Genomic DNA, 19,635 nt, shown 5'->3' on the forward strand with positions numbered 1-19,635 from the left:
CATTTTTATTTTTTACTAGTAGTGTTGTGTGTGTGTGTGTGTGTGTGTTGTGTTATTTTTTTATTTTATTGTGACTGCGGCATTATGGCGGACACTTTTGACACTATATAAAAATGCACTGATTACTGTGAAAATGACACTGGCAGTGAAGGGGTTAACCTGTAGGGGGCGCTAAAGGGGTTAAGTGTTCCCTAATGTGTTTCTTGCTGTAGGGGGGTGTGGCTGGGTGTGTGACGTCACTGATCGTCATTCCCTATGACAGGGAACAGACGATCAGTGACAGGCTCACTAGGAAGCATGGGGAGAGGTTTGTTTACACTTGCCTCTCCCCGTTCTTCAGCCTTGTGACTCGATCGCGGGACACCAGCCATGATTTTTGTGGTCAGTATAAAGAAGGCATACCGGAAGTGGCAGGTTCAGGGAGGTGTGTGTGTGTTTTTTTTTTTTTTTTAACAGTTTAGAGAGGCAGATTACACGGCGCAAGCACTGTGCTGTTTTAATCTGTTTTAAGGTACCAGGATATGAACTATATTTTTTGGGTTAACAAGCACTTTAAAGTGTAACTAAGCCTGCCTACCTGCCTACTCACAGCATTCTCTAGCATATAAATTGAGCTGTGTATGTGCAGCTTGGCCAACTTTTCTAACACTGTCCATCTGCACCGGGATGACTAACGCATATGTGCAAGAGTAATGTCATCCTGCACCAGCCAATGAAGATGGCTGAAGAACAGCACCCAGAAGAAGATGCCAGCGAGGGATTGGGTCCATTGAAGGGAAGTTGCGTTGAGCCAGTTTACTGCGAAGCTAAACACTATGTTCAATTTTTTCCCTTTAGCCAAGCTGCTGGACTGGCCAAATTTCAGTCGGTGCATATCCAGCTTTTTTGCTTTTGAACGCCAGTCTGAAGAGCATTAGTTTCAGCTAACATTTCAAAGTGGTTAAATAATTTTACTACATGGCCAAATGTATGTGGACACTACACCAAAAGTTATTGAGTTCAGGTGTTTCCAGTGAAGGGTACTGTTCATGTTAATGCATACAAAGATGTTTTCGACAATTGCGCACTTCTACCGTGTGGTAACCGTTTGGGTAAGATTAATTTTTGTTTTAGCGTGACTATGCTCTGTGCTAAAGCCAGTTCCATAAAGACATGATTGGACCAGTTTGGCGTGGAGAAGTCCCGATCATAACCCTCATGTACACTTTTGGGATGACTTGGAAAACATAATAAGCCAGGCCATCATCTCTCACTCCCCCTTTTTTTTTTTTTTTTTTCCCATCAATTATGTAGATTTGTAATGTTTTGTATCTTTTTATTTCAGGTGATCCAGAGATTGGGCCAAGTGTGGATTGTCTAAGTATGTCCCCAAAAGCTGCTTTAGGTAACAGAACAATTATATTTTTATTACAATTGCAAATACACACAAATTATTGTGTTATGTCATCTTCTGTGCACAGTTTATATGCAGTGTATGTCTGTTGCAGTGACCCTCTGGTCCACCAAACTGTGGTCATGGTTATAAAGGTGGCCGTGTCCAAATTGTCACATAATCAGTTGTGGGGAATTCCTGTAAAATGTTAAAGTAGTACTTCTTACAAAACCACACTTGGGTCAAATAAAGCCATCCGATGTATAAAGAGATAAAAAAAGACATGACCGTACATCTTTGCAATACATGCACAGCTCCCCATGTTTTGTATCTTTGTAAAGCTGTTGTAAATTGCTGGACGTGATGATGACGACGACGACGACGACACAGCGTTCATGTGATCTGCTGCGGGTGTCAATGCTACCCCAAAGCTGTTTGCTAAATGCAGTCCAGTGTGGCCAAAAAACAGGTCCTGCACCCTTTAAAGCGGTGTGGTTTCAGCCAAATAAAATGAATGGCTCAAATCACGCCACACAAATATTGCATATGATTTGCACAGGAATATGATGCGATGTGTCGACCTAGGCGCAAAGATTTTAGGTGGGGAAATTGCATGCGTCTTACAGAGATGCAAGTGTGTGTGTTTGTTTGTTTGTTTGTTTGTTTTTTTTTTTTTTTTTTTTTAGGCACAAACTGTAAAGTACTGAGTTTTTTTTTATGCCCTTGTTTATTGTCTCCCACCGTTTTGGAATCCCACTTCTACTACCCCAAAAGTGTATTATTTGAGCATTTGACTTATTTTGTAGCAATCTACTTGATAAAATAAAACACCAAAAAAGAGAGTGATTCCTTTTTGTAAGTTGTGGCAGCTGTCCAGCCATGTTTGACTTCTAGTGCTTTTGTCATTTCATATACATGTAAAAGCTTATGTGTTAGGGTTTATGTAAACCCATTAGCACTACCTATTGCATATAAGCATTAAATACAACCCTAACAATAACTGTCCATCAATAAATCAGTTTCAGTAATCTCACTATTTTCTGGTCACATGATGTAGCCCATTTACCTCTGCACCGCACTGTATAGTAGAGACTAGTTTCCGCATGTGACAAAGCGCTAAGGGCAAAGCATTAGATGAAAGAACACATCCCTAGAATACCTTTTAGATATGCATGGTCCTCCCTGGTGGCTGAGTGTTGCAGCTGTGCAATCTGTTCTAAAAGCTGGTCTGAGAGTATGATTAAGCAACTGGCACAGCTAAAATCTGCCTGCCCCAGTGCCCTGCGGGGAGGAACATGCATGTCCAAATTGATGCTAGGGATGTGTTCTTTATCCAACATTTTGGTTTCAGAGCAGAGCATGGCTTCCTCCCAGGGGAAAACTGGGGCATGCACATTGAGAGTGATAATGCAAAAGACAGGATCAGCTGGAATAGCATTGCCACTCTGAACAGGGATGCCATAAATACCCGATTTGATCCTGTAATTTTCTATCTAAAGCTGGCTACATATTATACAATTTCCTTTTAGATTTACCTTCAACTATGTAGTGCAAGGGCCTGCCTGATTGCATACAAAATTAAAGTGTTTAGGTTTGACCTCCAAATTAGATGGTTTTGGTAAATCTAAAGGAGAATTGTACAAGAAAATTGTTTAATGCATAGCCAGCTTAAGAATATGGTAATGAAAGAAATGTTGACACAGAACAAAACATTTCAGAGCCAATGACAAAAAAGGTTTAGGCTTACTGTCACTTTAAAGTGGATGTGAACCCTCCATACACTCAGTCAAGTGAACAGCCTCAGATGATACACAGGGATGAACCAAATCTCCCTATATAGGTTTTACATGTATATCTGCTGTCATCACATTTATATACTGTTTAGAATGTTCAGATTCTGTTCGGAAATGTTCTCTTCCTGTTTAACACAGAGCATGATGTCTGGGCATACAAGATAGCTAAAATTGCTGATTGGAGGAAATGCACACACCCCCTCTCATCATAGGCAGAGACTCTCAGAGGTGTTTTGTAGCAGGCAGCTGGCCATGTTACAAATCTTATTTTGGCAACCTCTCCTGACTTTCAGGCTGCTTTTATCTGATGTGTTCAAGAATTTGTCAGGAGTTAACAGGCTGATAACAGAGGAATGGTCCAGGAGAGAGCTATGGGCTTGGCTCTTTGAAGAGAGATAACAAAATACTACAGATTCAAATTTCATGAATTGCATCCGCTTTAACAAATCCTTTCCTGTATGGATATTTTCAGATACCCCCTGCTCAGCAAGAGGTATGGGGCGAGCAGAGTGACATTGCTACTGTCCAATAGATGCTTGGATGAGAGTATTAGAAATAAGAGTAGTTTTTAAGATTGAATAGTTAAAAAAAGATTCTTTCTCAAAATAATACAGTGCCTCAGCAACTCAAAAACAGAGTGAACCTGTGGGAACGTAATCTGGCATTACATACTTATTTTTTTCTTTAAAATTTTTGGGCTCCTTTCAACGTCTCCTTTAATGTAGCAATGCATACAACACTGATGGCCAGCATGTGTCTAGCAGTAGACACTTACCTCTCATGTGACATTGGCCTGGTCTACTACTCAGTCATTCAGACACTGAAGATTGCATTGTTCAGTGGGGAAGTGTGCCCAATCTCTTCGAGGAATCGGAGAACTTCTAGCTGGTGCTGGAGTGACAAAACAAATTGCAGAAGATACCTGCTGATCATTTAGCTGTATCCCCCTCCTGGAAATATTAAAAGTGGAATTAAAGTCTTTTTTTTTTTTTTTTTTTTTTCAATTGCAAGCAGTCAGGCTGTTTATTGCAGAAGAGACATGCAATGTCTCTTCTGCAATAACAAACTTGCCTGCCTACTCGCAATCTCTCAAAATGTACACTGAGCTGCACATTCTGGAACATCCCGTGTAGGCCAATTTAAGATGGTTGAAGCACCCAGAAGAAGCCAGGGAGAAGATGCTGTTAAGGGACCTTGCGGGCATAGGACTATTTGTGCTATGGTAAGTATCTAGGACTTTAGTTCTGCTTTAAAGTGTAGAGTCAGAAAATACATGCATGATGCAGGCTGTCGGTAGCGCTAGTATATTAGTTTTGATTTTCTGAGCACCGCCTGCGTTAATTTTATTACCTCCATGATCTTTTCATTGGCTCTGTTTTTCCACATCCTATAATAAGTCAACTAGTCAGCAAAATTAAATTTTCAGGTTGACTGAACAAACCATAGTAGACTGCAAGAGGTACTTAATGCGGAGTTCCACCCATTTAAAAGTCAGTAGCTACAAAAAGTGTAGCTGCTGACTTTTAATATTCGGACACTCGCCTGTCCCACAGTCCAGCGATGTGTGCAAACAAAGCCCTGCTCCTCTCCCCCTCCTCTCTGCGGCACCGGCATCACTACTGTGGGTGCCCGGCTGTGGCTTCACAGCTGGGCACACACTGCATGTGCAAGCTGCACTGCGTGCTGTGATTGGCGGGGCAATCTTCTGGGACCTGTGACAAGTCCCAGAAGATTGCGGGGGAGGGGGGAGAGGAGAACTTTTGGCACCGCCGTGCCAGGGAGGAAGTGAGAGCTGGATGCCTCTAAAAAGAGGGTATCCCCCAAAAATGATATGCCAAATGTCAGGGGGCCCTCCTCCACCGCCGATAACTGTGATCTTGTGGCGAATTCGCAGCAGAGACCACCATTATCGTTTTACAGGACCGGCCGCTAAAAAGATGGATATCTCGGTTGTGGCAGCAGCTGCTGCCATTACCGATATATCTATCTTTAAAGTGCTGACGTATATGTACATGAGCCGGTCCTTTAAAATAAAAGACAACCACTTTGAACATTTATTTATTTTTTCCCAAAGAAAGGGACGAACCCTCTGCTGCTTTATATGCTTAAAATGTATTGGCTGGAGTTGGGCTTTAATTTTCTTATTACTTGAGGTAATAGTGTGACAGCACTGCAGTGATTTCTGCAGTTACGGGGTTTATCTAGGAAAAAAAACAACTGCTTTGTAAATGCCAGTGACAGACTGCTTCATTTTTGTCATTTTGCCCAGTGTTCCATTTTACGTATTTATTTGTTCCTGCAAGTTGCTTGTATAAAAGGGTAAATGCAGGAGGGGTGACCTCAAACATTTGAAGGGATTTTTACCCCTATAACTTTGACATGTAGGTTTATCAGTACATCCCTTTCCCATAAAGTATAGTTTGTTTTTGTAGTACTGCTATAAATATGTGTCCCTTTTTTTTCTTTTATCTTCTATGTTGCAGACGATTCTATGAATTTAGTATCTGCAGGAAGCACATCTCTGACAGGTGATCCATATCCTGTTCCTAGTTGCTTCAGTCTCCTTCTGATCTATCCTGCACATCCCTGCACCCCCATATAATTCACTGCAAGATCTTCTGTGTAAAACTTCTGCATAAAACTCATACACAGTCAGAGTTTACATGTGTACCAAAAACATAAGCCAAGACCAGGGCAATTTGGTTGGGGAAGAATAAGAACCACTTTTAACCTTTATTTTTATTTCATGTCACTGTCACGGCTGGGTTGATTTTTCTCTTCTTTTTCTTTTTCACTGTGACAAAATAACTGAAAAGCTTTAGATTTCCTTGTCACCAGAGCTGGGTTAGGGGAAAATTTTACAATTGGGATCCCTGTCCTGGTGACAACTATCTAAGAGGTTTTCTAATCACTTTGTAGAGATTTCTTCCCACTTCCTGTTGCGTTTCCAGAACAGAAAGAAAAGCAGAATGCAGCACGGCAACTTAATCAAGAATTGTTTTGGCTTTTATTATACTCTTAAACATTTAAATATAAGGGCCCTTATGGATGCCAAAAAAAAAAACCTTTCATGAACAGCACAGCTAGCACATGGTACAGATGCACTCAAGTAGAAACATTCTCTGTGATGAATATGGGGTAATTGGGTGGTTTCTGCTGCTCAGCAAGTCCTACGATTTGAGTGTATGGAGCAAACCATACTCCATACACTATTACTGTGCTACACAATGATGATTGTTCGTACCCTGTGCATTGGATGACATTTGAGCACAGGAAATAAAACCTATATGTAATTCATGCTTGCTAATTTGCATGGCTTTATCTAGGCTTTGCTGTCTGTGCTTATGTACCTAAATCTGTAAATATTTCCTTACAGAAATCAGTTCCTCGCTGATTAAGAAGAAGCCTGGCACAGCCAAGAAAGGGGTAAGCTGTGTTATGTTGTATTCTCACACTTCGGGGCTATTCATTAAACTTTTGTTTAAAAAAAAAAAAAAAAAAAAAGTCACAAGCATTCATCCAGACTGCTCAGATTTTTTCCGATATTTACATATACAAATAAAATTACTTCTGCTTCATCTAGTGGGCAAAAACGGGATATATTTTTTTTAAAATGCCTCAATCAGAAAATATACTGTACTAATTTTGGCCACTAGGTGGAACTGACCATTATAGAAAGTCTTTGTGTTAGAGAAAATACAGGGAAAAGTTTGTAACAGTTGTCCAACTAATATATGGACACCCCAACCCTTAGAGCCGGTTCACACAGGGGCAGCACGACTTGCAGAGCGACTCAGCAAGGCGAACTACCCACGACTTCAGAGGCGACTTGCAAAATGACTTCTGTATTGAAGTCAATGCAAGTTGTCCCAAAGTAGTACAAGAACCTTTTTTTTACCAGAAAACTTCAAGTTTATTGAGATGCAAACAAGGTACACGCATATACAATTCAGTGGACCAACATCGTCCAATTATTTAACCACTTGCTTACTGGGCTCATAAACCCCCTTCGTTCCCAGGCGAAATTTCAGCTTACGGCACTGCGTCGCTTTAACTGACATTTGCGCGGTCGTGCGACTTGGCTCCCAAACAAAATTGGCGTCCTTTTTTCCCCACAAAGCTTTATTTTGGTGGTATTTGATCACCTCTGCGGTTTTTATTTTTTGCGCTATAAACAAAAAAAGAGTGACAATTTAAAAAAAATATATATATGTTTTACTTGTTATACAGAAAATATATATATATATATATATATATATATATATATATATATATATATATATATATATATATATATATATATAATGATGTCTGCGCTGTAAGAAACTACTACTAAAAAAAATCAAAAAATGGCAGGGGAAGAGGCTGGTGGGGGGGGGGGGGGGGGTGTGTAAGTGAAAAGGGGGGGAGGGAGCCACAAAAGGGCCCAAGGGGCAGGGGAAGTGTAATGTACGTACACAATGGAAATACAATATAGGCACTTGTGGCTAAGTGAGTGCAAAAACGAAAATGCACAAAAAAGAAAATGCGCAAAATAGGCAAAAAGCAACAGTGGATATGCAGTTCAGTGAATGTTCAGTGCCAGTCCCAATTTCACATCAAGAAGAAAAAATAGGAATCCAGGTGAAACAAATAAGTCGGTAGGTAAGTGAATATTTTGAAGTGGAAATTCCAAAGCCAGATCAGTGAAAAATGCACAGCGCAGCGAATCCAAGATACGTGCAGCCCACACCGTTTGTGATCCTAGCAGCTTACCTCAGATCTGTCATATAAAGCCAAGACAGTATATGTTGATTCAACCTCTCAAAGCATGGATATCTTCCTGGGATGTGACTGGATGATACTGGTGGTTCTCATCTCAGGCCATGCATGTGGGAAATACAAATAAAGACACTATGGTATAGTCCTGTCACCACCAGGGAACCTCTATCTAGGTAAGTGGATGTGAACTTACACAGTATAATAGGACAGGGTGCCTATCTCCACGAGCGCCGAACTCGTTAAGGTCCTAGCTTCTCTCTGCCACAGGAAATCCACCCTTCAGTGTCAGTGACACCAGCCGCTCACTCAGAGATGGTGGTAGTGGGGACAAGGGAGAGAGAAGGAGGGACACACATTGCGTAATACCGTACAAATGGTTTATTAAAAGGAATAAAAAAAAACATCTAAAAACTCACATGCAGCAGGCTTAGAACGATCGAAACATCCACCAGCGCCGCGCTCGTCTGCCGTCCGTCGGATGCTGCAACTAATCAGTGCTCTAGTCCCGACGCGTGTTCGTCACATCACGTGAAGTCACGTGATGTGACGAACACGCTCCCAGCCATGCCGCATGCTATTGGGATCAATGGCGTCCGTGCGCCTTTTTGTGTGCGGGTGGTTGCGGCTGCTGGAACAAGTGCAGACCCACAATGAGAACCACCTGCTCAGATGTGAACCTTGCCTTCGTACAGAAAAAAAAATTGTTGCATTACAAATTTATAAGTCAACCACTAGTTTGCCTGACACTGATACGGTATTTTGGAATGTAACAAATTTAGTTCTACAATAAAGACATGCTGACCATGTGTTCTTATTCACACATATAAACAAAAGAAAAAACCCTCAAAACTGTTGGTCTCATGCGGTGCTGGATTATTTTACATTCTTGAGCATACATTACCTTTTTTTTTTTTTTTTTTTTTTTTTTTTTGTCTTTTTCTGAGAGACGCGTACTTGTAGCTCTTTTTAATATACTATTTTTCATGTTGCAGCTTGGTGCCAAGAAAGTAGGCATGGGGGCTCAGAAAGTGAGTGGAAAAAGCTTCAATGAGATTGAAAAACAAGCTCAGGCCGTAGATAAGCTGAAGGAGCAGGAACTGGTCAATGCCCCCAAGAAAACCGAGGAGCCAGTGTGAGTATCCCACTGGGAACTGTGCGTGTTGGGGGGGTGGGGGGCGGGGGGGTGATCTAAGCAGTAGCCATGTGTAATAAAAAGTCCCATATGGGCATATGCAGGAATTGGGAAATTCCGTCCTTTCTTTTTTTTTACCATTAATTAAAGCAAAGATTTGTTCTGCCTATATTTTGCCTTTCCTGGTTTCTCCTCCAATACTACTTGTGCCATAAACAGATAAAATCATGGAAATGTGTGAACAGGCTTAAGTGTTAAATGGGAAGATAAGGCTATTGCTAACTAAGCTTAAACTTGCTCCCAGCCCTTTCTAAATCTTTTTCGAAACTACCCTCTAGCAGAAAGATGCATATACTTGCCTATTCTCTGGTCCAGTCACTTAATCTCCCCAACAGCTAGCTTCAGTGGAGAGAAGAGATCGCAGGCAGCTACAACGCCTGTGTGGTGGCATCACCCATAGGCCTACTTTGGAGCATCTGTTAGCTGTCTCTCCTCTCCCTTTAACCACTTAAGACCCGGACCTTATGCAGGTAAAGGACCTGGCCAGTTTTTGCGATTCAGCACTGCATTGCTTTAACTGACAATTGCGCAATGTGGCTCCCAAACAAAATTGGCGTCCTTTTTCCCCCCACAAATAGAGCTTTCATTTGGTGGTATTTGATCACCTCTGCGGTTTTTATTTTTTGTGCTATAAACAAAAAATAGAGCGACAATTTTGAAAAAAAAAACATTTTTTTAAATTTTTTGCTACAATTTCCCCAAAAAATATATATAAAAAAAAAAAAAAATTTTCCTCAGTTTAGGCCAATACGTATTCTTCTACATATTTATGGTAAAAAGAAATCGCAATAAGCGTTTGGTTTGCGCAAAAGTTATAGCGTTTACAAAATAGGGGATAGTTTTATGGCATTTTTATTAATATTTTTTTTTTACTAGTAATGGCGGCGATCAGTGACTTGCGACATTATGGCAGACACATCAGACACTTTTGACACATTTTTGGGACCATTGTCATTTTCACAGCAAAAAGTGCTATAAAAATGCACTGATTTACTGTGAAAATGGCAGTGAAGGAGTTAACCACTAGGGGGCGCTAAGCGGTTTTGTGTGCCCTAAGGGATTGATTCTTACTGTAGGGGGGAGTGGATGTAGGCATGACATCACTGATCGTCGTTCCCTATATCAGGGAACAGACGATCAGTGTCACTGCCACACAGAAGAACGGGGAAGGTGTGTTTACACACACCTCTCCTCGTTCTTTAGCTCCTGTGACCGATCGCGGGACACCGGCGACGATCGGGGCCCACAGCGTGGTCACGGAGCTTCGGACCGGTTCGCGCGACTGTGCCATTCTGCCAACGTATATTGTCGGTAGGGGGTCCTTAAGTGGTTAAGCTGCTACTGGGAGGTGATCATGTGACCCAACTGGAGTACTCTATGAATAGATAAGTATATGCATCTTTCTCCTATAGGGTAGTTAAAAAGGACTTAGAAGGAAGTGTGAGCAAATTTAAGCTTAAACAAATAAATACATCTCCATTTAAATTATTACAGATATGTAAAAATTGTGACGTTCATGTATAAATCCCACTCGTGAATAACATCCTCGGTGAGTATAGCAGAGGTTCCTTTCCACCACCATGCAGACATGCTATGCACTCGCCAGACTTAATTGACCCCTATTACAGCGAGTCAAATTGCGTATATGGGAAAATCCAAGATGTCATACATGAGGTCACAGGAATGAATTCAAACGGCTGCTGCTCAATTCAATATATACCAGTATGTAGATAACTTATTCAAAGCTCCAGTGTTGCCATAGGGAGAGGAAAGAACACTCTCTCATGGTACAGTATTTCAAATCACTTATTTAAAAAAGGTTGTATTGCACTTGCATCAAAGAAGACCAGGATCAGCACGTATTGTATAGGAATAGCTGGTTTGCACTCCACCTGCGTTCCACCTGCGTGGAAATTATATGTATCAAACACCACCCAACGCCTTTTCGCCAGCCGACGTCTGACGTCTACAGGGGTCTACGTTCGATGTAGACGTCAGACATAGGTTGATGAAACGAAGTTGGGTGGTGGTTGAGATTGTTTGTTTGTTTGTGAGAATCGAGTACTTTTATGGACACTTTTTGTTTCTTACAGTTGTTCAACATTATTCATGTCTTCACCTGTTTATGGCCCATGTAATATTGATTACTACAAGAAGGCAGTGATCTGTATGATAAAAAGCACTTGTGATTTGTGGCACAGAGCCGATTTATATTAGCACAGTACATTTTATTTATGGCTGCTTGTGGTTTCAGGGTTGCGTCTCTACGTCTAGCATACAAAGAGATGGAAATTCAGAAGCAGAAAGATGAGGAAAGGATGAAAAATATGCCTGCTAGCAAGAAGGCAGAAGCAGACCGTCTTGGGATGGGATTCGGCAACCGCAGGTGAGAAAACGTGTGTGTGTGTGTGTGTGTGTGTGTGTGTATGTGTGTATATATATATATATATATATGTATGTATGTATGTATGTATGTGTGTATATATATATATAGATAGATAGATAGATAGATAGATAGATAGATAGATAGATAGATAGATAGATAGATAGATGTGTGTGTATGTATATATATATAGATAGATGTATGTATAGAATATAATAAATATATTATACATATAAAATTAGGGTTGTCCCGATACCAGTATCGGCACCGATACAGAGCAGTTGTGCGAGTACTTGTACTCGTACAAATGCTCCCGATGCTTCACCGATACTTGGGATGAGAGGGAGAGAGGCATTGCATAAACAGGAAGTCAGCGGGCGGAGTTTGCGGAATTGTGGTCGGAGCAGAGTCCTGGTGCAAGTAAGCTGGCAGGGGTGGAGGGCACAACGCGCAGCTGCATCATCCATCGCTATCATTGTCCAGTAACGCTATGTGTTGCCTTGAACATCCCGACGCCCAAATTGGTACACCCTCGGCCACATTAAGCCAGCAGCAGACATCTTGTTACACCCAGCCCATATAGTTTGAGCTGGGTGTAACAAAATATCCGCTGCTGCTTTTATGCAGCCGAGTGCAGGGTGTACCAAGATGGGTGCCGTAGGCAGTATAGTAAAATATTTTAGTTTTCTTTTTCCTCTAAGAGATCAGTGCCGAGCCATCTGTCAGTGCCCAGACATCCGTGTCAGTGCCCAGCAATCAGTGCTCAACAGTCAGTGCCCATCCATCACTGCCAGCCATGAGTCGGTGCCAGCCATCAGTGCATGCCATCTATCAGTGCACTGCTCACCAATGCTGAATCAGTGCCACTTATCAGTGCTCATCAGTTAGTGCCAGGCATCAGTGTGTGCCACCTATCAGTGCCCAGCCATCAGTCAGTGCCAGCCATCAATGCGTCACTGTCACATGACATTTAAAAAAAAAGTATCGGTACTTGTACTCGGTCTTAAAGTGGTATCGGGACAACCCTAGTATATATGTAAAGAGATGGAGAGATTTTATATAGATAGATTCGTATCCTTTTTTTTTTTTTTTTTTTTTTTAACAAGATCCGACTGATATTTTTAAACGTGTGTGTGTGTGTGTTTTTTTTTATTTTTTTTCTCTCTTAATTCCTTAGCGGAATCTCTCATTCGGTCCTTTCTGAGATGCAAACTATCGAGCAGGTAGCCCCAAGGAAAACCAAACCCAAAAAGATTTACCAGGAGGAAGAGCCAGAGGATTTCTTCTCAAGTTCCTCGCGGTCCCGGTGAGATACCTTATTTTGTGTACTTGTCTGTCAGAACCTTATCTTTACACAGCTGTCACTAATGCAAGTTTTTTTTTACATTTTCCCCAACACTTTATTTCATAAAGTTAGGTAAAAAAAGTTTTTAATAAAACAAAAAAGGAAAAAAAAACCACTAGGTTTTAAAGCTTCTCGCCCCGTACACCAAAAAAGCAAACTGGCGCATGGGCTCTGTCTGCGTACAAAAATGGCAATTGCACCACACATTTGTGTATAGTTGCACATTGGCATGAAAGCAATAATTCAAAGTTTATCATTGTTTAGTTAACTCCACATTGATTACCTTTATCCAGTTGCCCACATTTGGTGTGTTTAAAAACATCCATATCCTCTCCTCTGCACACAAGGTGTCTCTTATAAGTCCAGGAGACTGCCTGCAGTTTCTTATCTCCCCTGCTCACGCCTGTGCACAGCCCCGTGAGATCTGGTGTCTTTAGAAAGATGAGCTCCCAATTCTATGACTGGGAGCCAATCAGAAGCCTTCCTCATTTGTTGATCACTGAGACAACCAATTAATGTGCATCCAGAAAGTATTCACAGCGCTTCACTTTTTCCACATTATATTACAGCCTGTACATAAGTATTCGCAGCCTTTGCCATAACACTCAAAATTGCGCTTAGGTGCATCATGTTTCCACTGATCAATCAAGTTGTAGAAACATTGCAAGGATGGAGTCCACTTGTGGTAAATTCAGTTGATTGGACATGATTTGGAAAGGCACACACCTGTCTTTTATATAAGGTCCCACAGTTAACTGCACATGTCAGAGTACAAACCAAACCATGAAGTCCAAGGAATTGCCTGTAGACCTCCGACAGGATTGTATCGAGGTACAGATCCGGGGAAGGGTACAGAAAAATTTCTGCAGCATTGTAGGTCCCAATGAGCACAGTGACCTCCATCATCTGTAAATGGAAAGTTTGGAACCCCCAGGACTTTTCCTAGAGCAGACCGCCTGGCCAAACTGAGTGATCGGGGGGGGGGGGGGGTAAGACCTTAATCAGGGAGGTGACCAAGAACCCGATGATCACTCTGACAGAGCTCCAGCATTTCTCTGTGGAGAGAGAAGAACCTTCCAGAAGAACACCCATCTTTGCAGCACTCGGCAATCAGCCTGTATAGTAGAGTGGCCAGATGGAAGCCACTCGGTAAAAGGCAAATGACAACCTGCCTGGAGTTGGCCAATAGGCACCTAAAGGACTCTCAGGCTCGGTTCACACTGCATGCCGATGCAACTTACAGCAGGGTTCCTGTGCGTCCTGGTTCACTGTTTCAGGTCCGATTTCAGCCCAAAGTTTGGGCTGAATTCAAACCAGAAACGGACAAAAAGATGCACAGGGCTGTGCAAATTTGCACCGGAGCCGCATCAGAGATATGTGGACCGGCTCCATAAAAAGCCAGTCACAATCTCCTGCTATTGCCAACTGGATGCGGAAATTCTGCATCCAATTCGCAATAGTGTAAACCCAGCCTCAGACCATGAGAAACAAATTCTCTGGTCTTCTGAAACAAAGATTAAAATCTTTGCCCCGAATGGCAAGCATCATGTCTGGAGGAAACTAGGCACCGCTTATCACCTGGCCAATACCATCCCTACAGTGAAGCATGGTGGTGGCAGCACTAGTCAGTCAGAATCGAGGGAATGATGAATGCAGCAACGTACAGAGACATCCTTGATGAAAACCTGCTCCAGAACACTCTGGACCTCAGACTGGGGAGAAGGTTCATCTTCCAACAGGACAACGACCCTAAGCACACAGCTAAGATAACAAAGAAGTGGCTATTGGGAAAACTCTGTGAATGTCCTTGAGTGGCCCAGCCAGAGCACAGACTTGAACCCGGTTGAACGTCTCTGGAGAGATCTAAAAAATGGCTGTGCATTGTCGCTCCCCATCCAACCTGATGGAGCTTGAATGGTCCTGCAAAAACAAATGGAAGAAGTTGCCCAAAATAGGCGTGCCAAGCTTGTAGCTTTAAACTCAAAGACTTGGGGCTGTAATTGGTGCCAAAGGTGCTTCAACAAAGTATTGAGCAAAGGCAGTGAATAATTTATGTACATATGATAGGATTTTTTCATTTATTTATAAATTTGCAAAGGTTTCAAACAAACTTCTTTTCATGTTGTCATTATGTGTTTGTAGAATTTTTAGGAAAATAATGAATTTGATCCATTTTGAAATAAGGGTATAATATAACAAATTGCGCAAAAAGTGATGTGCTGTGAATGCTTTCTGGATGCACTGTACAATGATCATTCAGTGTAACATTTCTAAACAAAATCAACACAGTAGCTGTCTTATCTCCTTCATTCACTGACATTGTGCACAGGGAATTGGTTAACTCCTAATTAACCAGAACATGCTCTCCTGTCCCATGTTTCTATTTAAATTATTTGTTGGGGAAAATTATACAACACATACTGTACATCGCATATTTTAAGGGTTTACTGTTAAAAATACATAGTTTGGGGTATATCTGTTTTATTTTAAATCAGTAAGAACTTTTAAATTACTGATATGAGAAAAATGAAATGTATGCAAAAAAAAAAAAAAAACGCCCAAAACTTTCTTTTGTAAATAACTTTAACATGCTTTGTACCAAAAATACTATTTTATTGGTACAGTAAGTAAACGAGCAGCATAATAAAATACATACAGTGGATATAAAAAGTCTACACACCCCTGTTAAAATGTCAAGTTTCTGTGAAGTAAAAAAATTAGTCAAAGATAAATAAATTTCTGAATATTTTCCACCTTTTTTAATGCGACACATAAACTGTACAACTTGGGTGAAAAACAAACTGAATTTTTTTTTTGGGGGGGGCGCGGGGTAGAAAATAAACGAAAATAATGTGGTTTTCATAAGTGTGCACATCCTCTTATAACTGGGGATGTAGCTGTGTACAAAATTAAGCAATTGCATTTAAACTCATGTTAAATAGGAGTCCGTACAGGCCAAATAAAGTTCAGCTGTTCTAGTAGGTCTTTCCAGACATTTCTTAGTTGTATCCTTGCCATGGTCCGTAGACCGTTCCAAAGTATCAGAGGGATATCCTTGTTAAAAGGTTTTTAGTCAGGTGAAGGGTACAAAAGAATTTCCAAGGCAGTAGATATACCATGGAACACAGTGAAGACAGTCATCATCAAGTTGAGTAAATATGGCACAACAGTGACATTACCAAAAACTGGATGTCTCTTCAAAATTTATGAAAAGTCAAAGAAAACTGGTCAGGGAGGTTGCCAAGAAACCTACAGCAACATTAAAGGAGCTGCAGGAATATCTGGCAAGTACTGGCTGTGTGGTACACGTGACGACAATCTCCCTTATTCTTATGTCTGGGCTATGGGGTAGAATGGCGAGAAGCCTTTTCTTATGGACAAATGCGTCCAAGCCCTGCTGAATTTCGCAAAAAACACATCTGAAGTCTCCCAAAAGCACGTGGGAAAATGTGTCGTGGTCTGATAAAACCAAGGTTGAATTTTTGAGCCTTAATTCCAAAAGATGTTTGGCGCAAAAACGCTGCACATCACCAAGAGAACACCATACCCACCGTGAAGCATGGTGGTAGCATTATGCTTTAGGGTTGTTTTTCTTCAGCTGGATCAGGAGCCTTAATCTAGGTAGAGGGAATTATGAACAGTTCCAAATACCAGTCAATATTGGCACAAAACCTTCAGGCTTCTGCTAGAAAGCGGAACATGAAGGTGAACTTCATCTTTCAGCATGACAATGACCCAAAGCATACATCCAAATCAACAAAGGAATGGCTTCACCAGAAGATTAACGTTTTGGAATGGCCCAGCCAGAGCCCTGACCTGAATCCGATTTAAAAATCTGTTAGGTGATCTGAAAAGGGCTGTGCACAGGAGATTTCCTCACAATCTGACATATTTTGCGTGTTTTTGCAAAGAGTGGGCAAATATTGCCAAGTCAAAATGTGCCATGCTGATACTCATACCCAAAAAGACTGAGTGCTGTAATTAAATCAAAAGGTGCTTCAACAAAGTATTAGTTTAAGGGTGTGCACACATATGCAACCATATTATTGTGTTTGAATTTTTTTTAGGTGGAGAAAAAAAAAAGTTTGTTGTTCAACCAAGTTGTACAGTTTATAGGTCACATTAAAGGTGGAAAAAGTTCTGAAATGATATTTGTCTCTTTTAACAAGGGTGTGTAGACTTTTTATATCCTCTGTACATTTTTCCTGCAGTAATGGTTCAAAATATTACTGATCAAACTTGAGAAAATTCAATTTTTTTTTTCTTTCAAGGTGTGGTTTCCCCCACCCCCTTAAAATGCAAATACATTTAAAATAATTCTCAGGGGACTAAAGAAAGCCCTGTTTATCCCTCCCCCTAAAAAGGTAATTTCTGTATCATAAGTAATTAAAAAGTTATAGACTTGTGAATAGACACATAGCAGAAATGTGAAAATTATGGTCTGCTCCATAGGGGTAAACAGGTGTGAGAGCCCAAGTCCTTTTAAAGAGTCGCTAATGGACAATTGTGGGTACTGTAGATTTTCACTTTTACACTAACATGCACTATTTCAGGGACTGACATATTTTTGTATTCACTGCAGCCTCATCTTTTAATTTTACTAGGAAATGGGTAATATATTGTGGGTGCATTTAAAAATTTTTGCTTGTGTACTTTGGTGAAAACATAGCTTTGATCAGTTCCAATTATATTTAACAAAAGAAAATTGCAACATTTTAATTCTCCAGGGTCTCTGCTTTCAGAAAATATACTTAATTTCTGGTTTAAAGTTACTTCAAGTCTAAAATTTGCATGTGCCCAAAAAATGGCATTGGCAGTGAAAGGACTAAACTAATGCTTGTATACTACTGTAGGTGATCTAAAGTTATAAAAGTCACTGGCTTTTATTTACTGGTTTGTGTTACACACTATGGGCCAGATTCTTAAACGAGATACGACGGCGTATCTCCAGATACGCCGTCGTATCTATGCGCCTGATTCTTAGAATCAGTTACGTATAGATTTCCCGTAGATCCGACTGGCGTAACTGTGTTACACCGTCGTATCGTAAATGCATATTTACGCTGGCCGCTAGGTGGCGCTTCCGTCGAATTCCGCGTTGAGTATGCAAATTAGCTAGACATTTACGCCGTTTACATTAGGCTTTTCCCGGCGTATAGTTACCCCTGCTATATGGTGGCGTAAGTGCTGCGTACCAATGTTAATTATGGCCGTCGTTCCTGCAACGAGATTTGAAAATGTTATGTTTGCGTAACTCGTCCGTGAATGGGGCTGGACGTAATTTACGTTCACGTCAAAACCAATACGTCCTTGCGGCGTATTAGGAGCAATGCACACTGGGAGATTTCCACGGATGGCGCATGCGCCGTTCGTGAAAAACGTCAATCACGTCGGGTCACACAACATTTACATAAAACACGCCCCCCTGTTCCAAATTGAATTAGGCGGGCTTACGCCGGCCGATTTACGCTACGCCGCCGCAACTTACAGAGCAAGTGCTTTGAGAATACAGCACTTGCCCGTCTAAGTTGCAGAGGCGTAATGTAAATCCAGATACGTTGCGCCCGCACAAAGATACGCAATCGTACGTGAATCTGGCCCTATCTCTATAGATTGTAAACTAGATAAAACAAACTTTTTAAAACTATTTTCACATGGTATAATGTTCCACAAAAGCTACATGCCTTTTTCTGCAGTGTTTCTAATAAGTGTTGGAAATGAAGTGATTCTGTGGGAACATCATGTGGTTTTGCTCAATCCTCACTGCGTTGAGGTCTGATGGACGAGGAGATGGGTACCTGTCAAAAACAGACAGATAAGCAGAGCTTTCACTTTTGTGTGGAATTGTGCTTTAAATGCAATACTTTTTTCTTGCTCCTTCTTGTGAAAAACACTTTAGGTCTGCTTCCCCACCGCCGATCAAAAGAACGGTTTGAAAAAAACAATTGCACTTGAGTAGTAAGGATTATTTTTAATGCTGTCTGCCCCCACTGGAGAGATTCACCCTTGCTGATTGTCATTAAAACAGTGATGGGAATTTCAAAATTGCAGTTGTCACAGGAACAGGAGTTAAGGGTAAAATCTCTCAAAGGGGACACCTGGTGCTTTGACAACTAATAGACACTTAAAAAGTAGAATTGAAATGACCTTGCGGCTTGCTGCTTTTTTATCCAGATACCGGGAGGATCCGCTGGACCCCGTCAGCTCTTCTTTTCTGAGATGGGATGAGAGTTCTGATAATTTTTGGAAGAAGGACACTTCAAGCAATGACTTCGATATGACTTTGAGTTCCAAATCCACAACCAGCTATGACGACAGGTATAAAAATGTTCATTTTTAATTTCCCCAGCAGGTGGGAGTTGAATGTTAAGATAATGAAACTGCAATATATACTTCACAGATAAAAGTGCTGGGACAAAATAAGTGTGTGTGTGTGTGTGTGTGTGTGTGTTGTTTTTTTTTTGTTTTCTTTGTCTGAATTTCTCACTTCCTGTTCCTCCTCAGTAAGGTGTTCAGTAAGCTGTTCTAAATGACTTTCCACCGCTTGGATGATGGTGGAAAGCTTACTGAGGAGAAACAGGAAGTGAGAAATTCAAACAAAGAAAAAAAACATTTAGAAGGGTAATTGAAGGAAAAGGTAAGTGAACCAACAATGCACTAGCTTAAAGCGACATATTTAGAAAATAAAAAACAAACCTTTACAACCCCTTTAACTCTCCGAATTTATTACCACTTACGTGGTGTCATCTGCCTGGCTGTTCAGTGTGGCTGAACTGTGTAAAGCTCACG

At 41.0% G+C, this 19,635-nt stretch overlaps 1 protein-coding gene across 2 annotated transcripts in view; it reads left to right on the forward strand.

Annotated features, from left to right (window-relative positions):
* Positions 1-19,635, forward strand: part of ARFGAP3 (ADP ribosylation factor GTPase activating protein 3) — a 75,913-nt gene that overhangs the window by 46,954 nt on the left and 9,324 nt on the right. Inside the window, exons 7-13 of one of the 2 annotated variants that reach the window (XM_040345557.1) lie at positions 1,325-1,384; positions 5,649-5,693; positions 6,542-6,591; positions 8,919-9,058; positions 11,373-11,504; positions 12,679-12,807; positions 19,021-19,164. In XM_040345557.1, the coding sequence (XP_040201491.1) occupies positions 1,325-1,384; positions 5,649-5,693; positions 6,542-6,591; positions 8,919-9,058; positions 11,373-11,504; positions 12,679-12,807; positions 19,021-19,164 (700 nt within the window). The remainder of the gene's footprint in view (positions 1-1,324; positions 1,385-5,648; positions 5,694-6,541; positions 6,592-8,918; positions 9,059-11,372; positions 11,505-12,678; positions 12,808-19,020; positions 19,165-19,635) is intronic. The other variant, XM_040345558.1, reaches the window with a different exon arrangement.

This window comes from Rana temporaria, chromosome 3 (assembly GCF_905171775.1).
Source record: "Rana temporaria chromosome 3, aRanTem1.1, whole genome shotgun sequence".
Lineage (NCBI taxonomy): Eukaryota > Metazoa > Chordata > Amphibia > Anura > Ranidae > Rana > Rana temporaria.